The sequence below is a fragment of the Ciconia boyciana genome, chromosome 18 (assembly GCF_034638445.1).
Source record: "Ciconia boyciana chromosome 18, ASM3463844v1, whole genome shotgun sequence".
In the NCBI taxonomy this organism is placed as follows: Eukaryota; Metazoa; Chordata; class Aves; order Ciconiiformes; family Ciconiidae; genus Ciconia; species Ciconia boyciana.
In genome coordinates this window covers 10,873,930-10,886,062 of record NC_132951.1, presented here as the reverse complement: position 1 = coordinate 10,886,062, position 12,133 = coordinate 10,873,930, and the positions used below count along the sequence as shown (strand labels likewise).

Sequence of the window (12,133 nt, the reverse complement as noted above, 5' to 3'; positions counted from 1 at the left end):
GTTCCTGACTGACTCCTCTGCTCATGGTGGCAGCGCACAGTAAACCATGCACAGATTCCGGTAGGGACGTTTCCTTGTAGCAGCCTTTCACGTTTATATTTTTAGTTTATAAATGTCCTTTGCCAAGCATCTGGGGAAAGCAAGGTTATTATCCAGAGGAACTTACAGAACCCAAACAGCGTTGCGTCATGCTGGCAGGTGGCAACTGGGATGTGAAAATGTCGTAGATGTATGAATGGGGGCAGCAGAAGGAAGTGCTGATCCTTCTGACGCAGCAGAACGAGTAACACTGATTAGGAAAGGTGAGCCCCAATTACGGAGCCTGCTGTCATTAACAGGACAAGGTGGTGCACGAGAAGACAGCTTTTTAAGCCCAGAGCCATACATTGGTGAAATCCTTCGGAAGACACGCTCAAAATGTGACTTTAGTTGAGCTCTCATGAAAGCCTGGCTATTCATCCCTGTGGTCTGGGCAGGGGCCAGTGCTGGAACCAGTACAGACGATAACTTTGCTGGCAATGAAGAGCAATTATTTTTCCCTTTATCTTCCTGTGACTTATACTTTTGAACAGTAACAAGATTTAGTGCGTATGGTCTTGTTCTCTTGGTCACTGACACCCGCTCTTCCTGGCACAAGGAGAGCGTATGTTGTGTGAGTCAGGCCCATGGGACTGCCCCTTCTGCGGCTGCTTGGCTGTTGCGTATTTCTAGTTACGATTTTTTTTCTTGCAAGGAACAAACGACTCAGGGTCCACATGCATGTTAGTTAGTAAATGATGCATTTCTTCCTGTGAGAGCAGGTTTCACAGCTTCCTGCTTCACTGCTAATGCTATCTGGCACACATCTGAATTACTGTGAAAAAGCCAGGGCTCATCAAGGCAGTGTGCAAAATCTTCCTCCGCACAAGCACAGAGAGTGTTTTGGTCTCCAGTAATTTCATTTCCTTTAATTTCTCCTGTTCCAGCTGGGCCGATGCACAAACAGTGTGGTTAAGTATGAACTGATGCGCCCGTCTAACAAAGTCCAGCTTTTGGTGCTGTGTGAGGACCATAGAGGGAGGATGGTGAAACACCAGTGTTGCCCTGGCTGTGGATACTTTTGCACTGCAGTAAGTCCGTGCTCTCAATCTAGGGAAGGGGGTACCTGTCGCAGTAGCTGGAAGAGCTGAAGGTGGAGATGGTACCTAAAGGGGTTTACTGACTTCCTGGCATCAGCTCCAGCTCGTTCCACAGCACATCAGGTGGTGTTTTCAACAGGAATGTGTGTGAGGGTAGCTGCAATTGTCACCTTTATCTTCCTGGAGACCCCGAGGGGTGTTACTGAAGGGTGTTCACTGGGATTTCACACGGTGGAAGTCTTGCCTTAGGAATTTCTTTGGAACAAGGGTTTTTTTTTTCTTTCTCTATACAGATCGATCACATCAAACATTGTATTAGCTTGATTTGTAAATGAATCTGTGTACACAAGGGTGGTTCTGTCCCCCTGCCTGCTCATGAGGGTTTAGACGGGGAACCTGAGTGATGGCACTGGAACAAGGCAGTATTTGAGATCTCCTGCTGCTTCTTCCACCTCTGCTACTGAGGCTTTTAATAGCGTTGGTCCAGTCCTTTAAGTTGTCAGTGTCCTAGTTTCCCTGTTGGTAAAGCTAAAAAACACCAATTGAGGGCCTCATGGGGTGATGGGGAGGCTTAATTGTCTGATGCTAGTGTTCTTCAAGATGACTCAATGAAAGATGCTACAGTAGTCTCAAGCATAATTGTAACTATAATAAATGGAGCCATCCTGGGTTTTCATGCTGAGTCAAAGATCATTTAAAAGATAAAATCCTCAAAACCCTTAAAGGCATTTTGCAAAGCTGAAACAGACTTAATTAGATTGCTTGGGAGGACTGTGAATTCAGGAGAAGAGTAGGTTTTAACTAGCCTTTCCTTACATGCTCTTATGTCTCTGAGTGACATGTCATAGTTCACACAGGTGAATCTGGGAGGGTTTGTCTGTGCCATCCATCACTAATAACACAGAGCACAGTAGGGCTTCAGGTAGCACTCATATCACAGGGCAGTGAATTCTGGGGTACCTTCAGTTCAGTTCAGCGGACTTTGCTGGAAAGGGAAAATAATTTTAAGAAAAGTTGCCCAAGTTTGTTGAATGAGCAGTCAGCCACATTATTGGGGTTAAACAGCATACAGGGCTGGTCCAAGCAGAGAATTTGCATGCTTTAGGTTACATTTGGGTTAACAGCTGATTTAATTATATTCATGTAGGTCCTTGAATGGTTTGTGCGCAGCTTTGTTAGGTAGTTTTAACGCTGGCTCAGCACTCAGGTCTGAAGTTTTCTTTTCCAGTTTTGGGGGTGTCCTTACAGTACACTGGCACTTCTAGAAACATAAGCAAGAACTTCAAGCGTTAGAGGAAAGAGCTGGAAAATGGGACTTCTTGGTTCTGTTTCCCAAGTGCAATTAAAAAAACTTGCTTTGCGGTCCCTAACCAAGTGAGTTTTTTCCCCATTACCTTGGTTTTGTTCTCTTCTAAAGAAGTGGCAGTGCTTGCTTACTGTATTGGAAGCGCCAGGGACAAGAGTGGTGATGAATGAAGTATTTAAGAGATCTGCGGATGAAGCATGTAGAACGGGTAAGGCACGTAGTGACCAAGGTGTGAATTTATTCTCTGTGGTTTTTTTAGGGCACTTTCATGGAGTGTCAGCCGGAGAGCAGCATCTCCCACCGTTTCCACAAGAACTGTGCCTCCCAGGTCAACGACATGAGCTACTGCCCACACTGCGGGGAAGAGGCCTCCAAGGCAAAGGAGGTGACAATAGCAAAAGCAGACACAACCTCAACGGTGTCGCTGACGTACGAGCAGCAGAAACCAGCAGCTGTGGAGGGAAGGGCTGACACCACGACGGGGAGGTGAGCTTGGGAGCACGTGGTGATCTCAGACCTTGCGCCAGACCGTGCTTTGCATTTGAACGCTTGTGCTCCTCCTGATGGAGCAAAGTGCTTTCTGGTCCTGCTCTGGCAAGCCAAACTCTGCTGCAGGAATCTGCAAGTGTGTTTTGTGTTGCTTGCTGTGTCGGAGAAGAGCATGGCAGCCACAGGGTCAGCTGGGGCAGAGGCTATGAAGATAGGAGGGGTTTAGGAGTTAAAGCTATTCCTTCCATTTATTGTTAGGAATGGAATAATAGTGGAACGAGTTGATGTTGCCAGGTCTGCTAAGTGACAGGGAAATTCATGCAGTACCTAGCTGTAGCTCGTGATTTGCACCAATGGGTGCACCAATTTGCACAAGGATGAAAATGCAGAGGAAAACACAAATCAAGCCGTCCCTGCGTTGAACAGTGCTCCAACTTCCCGTCCGATCTGATCTTGTTCTGGTGGCTTTTATGACTTGCCTCATGTTCCTAGGTTTCCTGTAGCACAGAGTACATGAAAATGTAATCACAGGGCAGTGCAACTCCTTTCTGGGGCACGTTCTTACCGAAAAGGCTGTAAAATGTATTGGCTTGTGTTTCGATTTCACTCACACTTATCGGTATTTAAAATCCATTCCCTTTCCTTCTTTGGCATAAGAGACACACTGTTGTGTATTTTTAATGGTTGTGCTTTGGCTGTCTCTCATTTTTTCTCCTCAGTGGCACTGGGATGCGGTTGTCAGAGGAAGACAAGCCAGAAAGTTCGGCTGCTGAGGGGTTTGACATGGCTGGGTCTTCAGTTTTTCCAAAGCCTACTACTAGCCTGACCCAGGGACCAGTTAAAGAAACTCTGGAAAGTGCCCTGATTGCCCTGGACTCCGAAAAGTAAGAAGACGACTGCTGGGTCTCTTCAGTTCCCAGCAAAGTTGCTTAAACTAGAGAAAACTGAGATTTAGCTTCTTTAGATTTTGGCCCCTCTCAGACCTTTTTTGTTCACTTCAGTTGTCACCTCCAACAGATTACTGATTCAGGAGAACAGTTATAGCTCTAAATGTCTTATTGATTTGTCTGGAGGATTTAGTTTTTCACTGGCCCTCCAACTGCAGCTGTAACTACTAGGAGTTCCCGTTTACAGTAGTAAGACCCAGAATTTGTTGATGAGCGGCACTGGATAGATACGGCCCTCATTAGAACAAAGCTTTCTGTGGTTGGAGCTGGAAGTTTTAAGACCGCCTTCTGGAGACTTGTTCTTGTGTTTTGCTGGCACTTTGGAGCTGTCCCACAGGAACAGGCTTTGTCATGCCTGTGGGGTAGCAGTGGGGTGGGGTGAAATGCCGGCAGTGTTCTTCAGTGAGTATTAATTATACCTCTTTTCCCCACTACTGCAGACCCAAGAAGTTACGGTTCCATCCAAAGCAGTTGTACTTCTCTGCGAGGCAAGGAGAGCTGCAAAAAGTCCTGCTTATGCTGGGTAGGTGGCTCCTTCCCAGGACACTGTGTGTCTGGCAGTACTCCCAGCTCCTGCCAGGCAGCTGCCAGAGTCCAGTTCCCAGCATGGCAGCGTGTCATATTCCCCACTGCCCCTTGTGAGTGGAGTTGGAGGAGAAAGCCACTTTTGCAAGTGATGTGTCATTGGAAATGGCTTCATCTTTCTGTGAAATGTGGACCTGCTCCCAACTTGTTTCTGCATTTGGGCACAGTTTTATCCAGAGAAGCTGTTTCTGTCCCCACATGACCTACGTGTGATTTTTCCAGTCTGACAGAACTTTTCCTCTCTGTGCAATGGGATAGTTAGGTATTTGCATCCAGTAGAGAGGTAAAAAGATGGGAGTCGGCTTAAGCCGAGACCCATCAGCAGGAGAGCAGAAAGTAAGAGCCCTTCAATACACAGGGTTTGTTTTGGGGGTACGCAGTTGTCTGTCACCAGATGACTTTGAGCTGCTGAGCTTGTTTTTACCAACAAATATTCCTGAGGAATCTTTCCCTTTGAAGGACACAATATTTCCTTGGGATCATTTCCTTTCCACTCCAGTACTTTGCAGTACATTTTTGGACGCTTTCTGTTCTTTTCATTTATCAGATTCTTCTTTTTTCTTCTAGAATGTGTTAGCTTCATTGTTCGTGTCTTCAATAGCACAAAAATGTTCTTCATTGATATTTAACTACAGCCTCATCATATGCAACATGTTATCATGCCCAGACATCTTTGTCTGGCTGTCATCATCATCTGTCAGTCTTTGCACAGCTGTGAGAATCTCTGGCCAGATCCTGAGCTTGTGTTAGTTGGAGAAGCTCCATCCACTTTGTAGCCCTGTGTTTGCAGGGATGCAACGAGGATCGCTAATATTAATTGCAGTTAATAGTGGTGAGACAAAAAGGCCAGGTAGTACTGACTCTTTGTTGTTTCCAACTTCTGTGTTGCTTTAAACAAAGCAGCATTTTTTTTTCTTTTTATCCTTGTGTAGTGTTTCTTGGTTTTGTTGCACTGAGAGATGGTGAATTGTCAGTCTGAGGGAGATGGCCTATGTAGAAATTGCAATGCCTTAAAGGTATTAAATTCCATGGTGTTTCTGAAGCTCTTGGTTTGAGGGCTGTTGCGTATCTAGTGTCCATGGCACTACCCTGAGAGCTTTCTGGCTTGAATGTATAGTGAGTCATGAGAAGGGCTGAGGATGGGCTGGGAACCCGTCCTTTAAAAGCCTTTAGTTGAGACCTGGTTCTCCTGTTACGCTTTTCTCTAATCTGAGTTGTGGTTGAAAGCATCTCTACTCTGTTTTTCAGTGGATGGAATTGACCCTAATTTTAAAATGGAGCATCAGAGTAAGAGAACCCCTCTCCATGCTGCTGCCGAGTCTGGCCATGTGGACATCTGCCATATGCTGATTCAGGTCTGTCTCCACTTACGTTCTTCTGTACAAGCAATTTTCTGTGGTTTTTGGTCTCTTGCCCCACACGGCTAAAACACACTTGGAAATCAGCACTGAACTGTCTCTTCTATAAAAACCTCCTTATTCTCAGGGTTTGCTGAGAGAGGAGTGGTGGAAAGTAGTGTGAGGTCTTAGAGGACATGACTGAAGCTGTCCTAGGCTATTCTCCAAGCAACCTTCACTGTCCGGGCAATGAGCATGTGAAGCTTCCATGTAGGGCACTGTGGAGCATGTGGGAACCTATATGCCTAAGCACACCCTGCAGAGCAGTGCGCTGCCAGATGTGCCAGCACAGGCTGACTGCGGGTGATCTGCAAGCTGCTGCCAAGTTGCTCTTTGCAACGAAGGCAGGTAGGCTCTGGAGCCTGCAAACTAGCAGACTCTGTCTTCCCTTCTGTCGAAACTTGAGCAGAATTTTCCTCTACAGTGTAAATGTCTCATATGTGAAAAGAAGAGAAGGAAAGATGCAAGTTTGGCTTATTGTCTGAGTTTTGGATTCTAATTGAGGGAAGATGGTCAAAGACATAGAGTTGCCTTCGTTGAACCCTCTCCAAAATGATGTGAAGAAAAAAGAAGGCTTTAAAAAGTTACAGTTTTTATTTTTTGTACTGGCACACATCATCTGGAGTTACTGGAAGTATTTTTTTGTTTACCTTGTGTGACAGGGAGACCTTAAAAGGCTTTTGGGAAAGCAGCAATGCCACGTCTTTTGAAAATGAGCCTGCTGGGATGTTGCATTTCAGCATCTGGAGTCAGAGGCTTTCAAAGTGCTGTTTGAAGATGCAGCTATGGGCCTACCCTGCTGCTCTCACTCACTTAAGTTACTGCACGTGAAGACAACGGAATGACTTGTATGAGTAAAAGGAGCAAAATTTGTGAGATATTACAAACCATTTGAATTGAGTATCAGTAGGGTTGGTTTGTTTCCAAAATCCTTCAACTTCCTGTCTCTTCCCTGATGTCTGACTACTGTGGTAGCATAGTATTTGGCTGGGAATGTCCCCAGCTTGTTAAACTTGAAATGCCTCTTCTCTGGTCTGGTTTAAATAGCTCTAGCTATTTAAAAGTAATCAAAACAAATGCATTCAGTGGGAGGCACCTGGAAGCAACGGGACTAACTTCTTGTGCCAGGTGAACCTGAGTCAGCGTGTCGCTGCTCTAAACGGGTCTGTGCTTCACGCGTACGTATACACATGTGGCCTGCCAAGAATTGTGCTGTCTCTGAGATTTTCTTTGGGTTTTAAGTATTGGGTGTGTTACTGAGCTAAGCCAAAGAGTTAAAGCAGGCAAGATACATGACATAGTAGTGTTTTGGAGAGGAGCAAGATTTTGGTCCAAGGCACTCCCATGTTGAACTGAGCATACTCTCAGAGACCTCTGTACAAATGTTACTGTTGACTTCAACAGGAATAGTTAGCCACTCTCCAGGATTTTTTTTACAGTACCTACCTCCGTTGCAATCAGCAAGTTGTTCCTACTGCTTGTGACGTTGGGAAGAGCTGGTTGTTTTGTTCATTGTGTCTGTAGACGTGATAGATGAGGGAAAACAAAGCTGCTGGAAAAAGGAAGAGGCTGATTTTTTCAAACTGTTACACAAACAATATCTGTAAAGTAGCAGTACAAAATGCATTAATAACAAGAGTTATTTAATACCAGCTGTTGGTTTCCTTATGCCTTGGTTACTGGCTGTACAAGGCAGGAGAGAGGGCAGGCAGTGTGTGCTGCTTTCCAAAACGGGTGAAGTTGGACTGCCTTCTTTCCTGTTTTTCTTTCTTTCTTTCCCCCCCCTCCCCCCCCGTGCTTAATATGGCTAAATTTCAGGCAAAAAGTTGCTACTAAATCTCTGCTCCCGCATCCTTCCTCTGCTAACCAGTAATGATTATAACTGTCCTTGTATTTGCCTTGGCCTCTTAACAGGCTGGTGCTAATATAGACACCTGCTCTGAAGACCAGAGGACCCCACTGATGGAAGCAGCAGAAAACAACCATCTGGAAACTGTGAAATACCTTATCAAGGCTGGAGCACTAGTAGATCCTAAGGTAGCAGTTTATTCCTTATCTTTTTCTCCTGAAGAAGCCTCTGTCCACCATTTCTTTCTTGATAGGTTTTAAGTCTTGGGTGGAAGTGCACAGGCAGAGGGGAAATGGACTTGCTTCTCTTGGGTGCGAAGGCTTGGCAAGGCTGTGGTTGTCGGTAGTATCATTTTAATGGTGCAGTGTCCTGGCTGTGAGCAGTCTGGGGCAAGTGCTGCCACTTGCTACATTACTTTGTGGCACTAAATGTAGCGGGTATTTGATTTTATATGTGGCCACTAAGTATTAGTGTCACAAATCCATTGCAGTGAATTTGGAGTTTGATTTCAGAGTTTCCTTCTCTACAGACTGTAATAATGAGAATTTTGGGGTGACATTTTAAAATGGGCTGGTAATTAGGTGCTTGCCAAACCAGCAAAAATGACAGAGGAAGCTTTGCTTTCCAAAGGACTGCCATGTGGCTTCTTGCAGTCACGCCGCAGTGGCAAAATTGGACCCCATCTTTAAACTCTACCCTTTAATTTAAACAAATACAATAAAATGCAGCTGTCTGTTTGCCTTTAGCATGCTGTGGTTGCTTTGCAATCTTGGAAAATATACAGATTGTTTATTAGTCCCATAAATCAGATGCTATTTGGAGCACAGGAACCCTCCCCACGTGAACTTCTTATTGTTACAACCTGCTGCTGTTGGCGCACTCCCCTGCTATTGCTGGGGAGTACAGCAGGGCCGGGATGCTCCTTTTGCGAAGGAGCTGGCAGGGCCAGGAGGATTGCACAAGGTATCCAGTGCTACCCTGAGCCTTAAACGGATCCTTGAGAGCCTGATTCTGAGCCGGGGAGGGGGAAAGGACAGGACAGGCACGTGTGGGTTCATGCTGGTCACTGTCCCAAGTGTCTCGGAGCAATCCAGACATCTCTCACCTGAGTTGTTCCTGTGGAAGAGAAAAGAGGGGTTTTTTTGCTTCTAAAGGTAAAGGGAAGGAAAAAAAATCCTGAGCTTGCAAAAGCAAATTGGAAGCCTGAGATCACGTCTGAAGTCTAGACTAGTTATTATGTTAATTAGTTTCTTGCAGCAAATTAGTCATTTTTTTGAAAGCAGCAACATTGCCGTTTAAAATCGGCTCCAGCCATTTGGATGGAAAATGCGGACATTAACTGCTGCGGGTGTGTGCCGAGCCTGCCCAGCCCGGCCCTGCAGGACTGCTGGGTGGAGGGGGGTGCTGAGGATAGCGGGGGGGTGCGGGGTGGGGGCTTCTCAGATGCCAGGGCGAAGCTGTCGATCCTGTTAGTAGGACGTAAAAGCCCCACTCAAAACCTGCAGAAACTTTATATTAAAATATGCCTGCTCTCCGTAGGGTTGAGAAGCTGCACTTGGCTCATGCTCATCTACGGGGAAAGCTGTGGCATTATTCAGATGTGGCAGGCACTTAAGGGGGTGTAGAAACCCCTTCTTTACCCTAAGAAGCCTACACAGTGTAATCCCTGACCTGAGGCATCCCATCCTTGCTCGGAGGGTTGCTCCCTAGCCCTGTGCCATGCTCTCCACTTAGCTCCATCCAAAAGCTCTCGCCTCCAATGTTGCTTCCAGCTGCTTAGCAGGAAGGAATCATTTTGGGTTTCAGTCTTTCATTTCCTCCTCCTTATTTCCTGGTCTCTGGGCCTTGCTATGTGCTAAGCTCATGGGATATAAATGCCTGATAACAATCAGGCTCCAGCCACCGAGATCTTTGGTGTAAGTGTGGGAGTGTCTCCGTCATGACTCACAGCCTGTCCATCTCCACCAGACGCTGCATTCTCAGCTCCCAAAGGCATTTTTCCTTTCAACCTTCACGATCATTTTTTGTCTCCTATCTCAGCAGATGGCTGTGGGCACAATGGGGACTTGGTCTCTCGGGAGGCTCCTAGCCCCTGTGCAGGCTACCCCTTTGCTCTGCTGCCAGGTGCTGGGATAAGGCCTTGTGGTAATAAAACACAGCAAAAAAACTGTATAAATGAAGCATTTCAGGTTGAGACAAGACTACTTTTCTGATGTAAAGTGCAAGCTCTGCCTCTGTAAGGGATTTCTGCCTCCCCTTGGCTCTCCAGCACATAGAGAAGAGTTGGAGAGGGTCTACTGGGGAAGGCGAGCATCAGTCTACCAGGGTTTGGGGCTGGTACCTTCCCTAGGCTTTGCAAAGGCGTCTCTTCCCATAGCCTTTGCACTCGCAGCCTCCTACTCTGCATGGATTGCACCTCTGAGCTTTGTGTCAAGCTCCCTCTGCTCCATGCTGGCATTGGTTGCTGCTGTTCTCTCCCCTTCTGGCAGCGGGCCGAGGGCTTTTGGAGTCCTCTGCTCCGTCCATGGACTTCTCTGCTGTTCCTAAGCATCAGTGGTGTCATTCAGACATGGGAAATGCTGGGAGGGGATGTTCCCTGAGCGCTTGTTCTGTGGTTGTGTCCAGGATGCGGAGGGCTCCACGTGTCTGCACTTGGCTGCCAAGAAAGGGCACTACGACGTTGTTCAGTACCTCCTCTCCAACGGGAAGATGGATGTCAACTGCCAGGTGAGGCCTTTCTGCGAAGGGCAGAAGCTGCTTTTCTCAGGTCAGGGACCCAAGTCTTGGCAGCGTGCTGTCTGCGCAGTGGTTACTCAAATACAGCCCTGCTGCTGGAAAACATTATAGGACGACAGTGCTGTGGGCATCCCTGTCTGCCAGAGAAGGCGATCCCCTCCACTGACCTCATGGAAACTTTCCTTCCGTGTCCCTTGATTTGCAGTTTCTCCTTGACCCTGCATTTGCTGGTGGAGCCTGTTGCTCAAGGGTGTCCCTGTGCTCCTCCTAGCAGGGGGGGGTGGGATCATGAACATGCTGTGGGATGGGTTGAGCCTGGCACTTGCCGTCGCAGAGCTTATCCGTTGCCGTGGGGCGAGGCAGCGCTGCATCAGGGTTCCTTGTTCTGGGGGAAGGCCAGCTCCCCCAGGCTGCTCAGGGATCTTTCTAAGAGCTTTTACATAAGCTGGATGTTCGTTGTGCCGTTTGGACAGTCAGCTGTATTTGAACGCCCTGGAGATCCATTGCCAGTGTGCTGAGCTGCAAATAAACTCCAGCCTGCTGAGGCATGTTGGTTCGAATCACGCTTGGCTCTGCAGGACCCTGAGGGACCTTTCCCTGCAGCAGCGTAGACTGAAGGAGAGTGATGAGACAGACGTGGGGAGGGAAGGGGTCTGTGGCTCCTAGGCAAGGTGCACCCTGCCGTGGCTGCCAAGGGGCTTGTGAAGCCAGCAGGAGACCATCTTGCCCGTTCCGCGTGTCTCACCCTTTCCTTTCCCTCTCTAGGACGATGGAGGCTGGACGCCGATGATCTGGGCCACTGAGTACAAGCATATCGAGCTGGTGAAGCTGCTGCTTGCAAAGGGTTCAGACATCAACATCCGCGACAATGTGAGGTTCTTTCTGGAATCCGTTTCAGAAATCAGCCACAACCTCCGTTTAAAAACCAAACAAGCCCAAGGAGGCAGATTTTGGGCTCAGTGCACGGAGGTGCGGTGGTCCCTTGCCACAAGTGGTTTGGGGCAGTGTCTGGTGGGGGAATATTCTGGGAAGAATTTTACGATCTGGCAAGAAGTCCTTTTCCTCCAGCTCTTCTAACATAGCCCATAAGGATGCTGTATGTAACGCTGCAGGCTGTAGTCAGCTCTGTGCCTCACTTGCTCACTTCTGTGCTTCTAATCCACCTGGGTCTGTGTCATGGTTTAACCCCAGTCAGCAACTAAGCACCACCAACTGCTCGCTCACCTGCCCCCCCACTCCGGTGGGATGGGGCAGAGAATCGGAAAAAAGTAAAATCCATGGGTTGAGATAAAGACAGTTTAATAGGACAACAGAGGAAGAGAAAATAATAATAATAATGATGATGAAAGAATGTGCAAAACAAGTGATGCACAATGCAGTTGCTCACCACCCACTGACCGATGCCCAGCCTGTCCCCGAGCAGCAATCGCTGCTCCCCAGCCAACTCCCCCTGGTTTGTATACTGCCCATGACGCCATACGGTATGGAATAGCCCTTTGGTCAGTTGGGGTCAGCTGTCCCAGCTGTGCTCCCTCCCAGCTTCTTGTGCACCTGGCAGAGCATGGGAAGCTGAAAAGTCCTTGACCAGTGTAAGCACTACTTAGCAACAACTAAATCATCACATTATTCTCATATTGAATCCAAAACACAGCTACTAGGAAGAAAATTCACTCTATCCCAGCCAAAACGAGGACAGTCTGCCATGC

General features: G+C 47.4%; 1 protein-coding gene across 14 annotated transcripts in view; it reads left to right on the top strand.

Moving 5' to 3' along the window:
• EHMT1 (euchromatic histone lysine methyltransferase 1) overlaps positions 1-12,133 on the top strand; it is a 124,900-nt gene that overhangs the window by 93,336 nt on the left and 19,431 nt on the right. For 12 of the 14 annotated variants that reach the window (XM_072882914.1, XM_072882916.1, XM_072882906.1 and 9 more), the window contains 8 exons: positions 966-1,109; positions 2,684-2,910; positions 3,633-3,797; positions 4,301-4,383; positions 5,694-5,800; positions 7,757-7,879; positions 10,317-10,418; positions 11,193-11,297. In XM_072882914.1, coding sequence (XP_072739015.1) covers positions 966-1,109; positions 2,684-2,910; positions 3,633-3,797; positions 4,301-4,383; positions 5,694-5,800; positions 7,757-7,879; positions 10,317-10,418; positions 11,193-11,297 — 1,056 coding nt within the window. The remainder of the gene's footprint in view (positions 1-965; positions 1,110-2,683; positions 2,911-3,632; positions 3,798-4,300; positions 4,384-5,693; positions 5,801-7,756; positions 7,880-10,316; positions 10,419-11,192; positions 11,298-12,133) is intronic. The other 2 variants (XM_072882917.1, XM_072882915.1) reach the window with 1 other exon arrangement.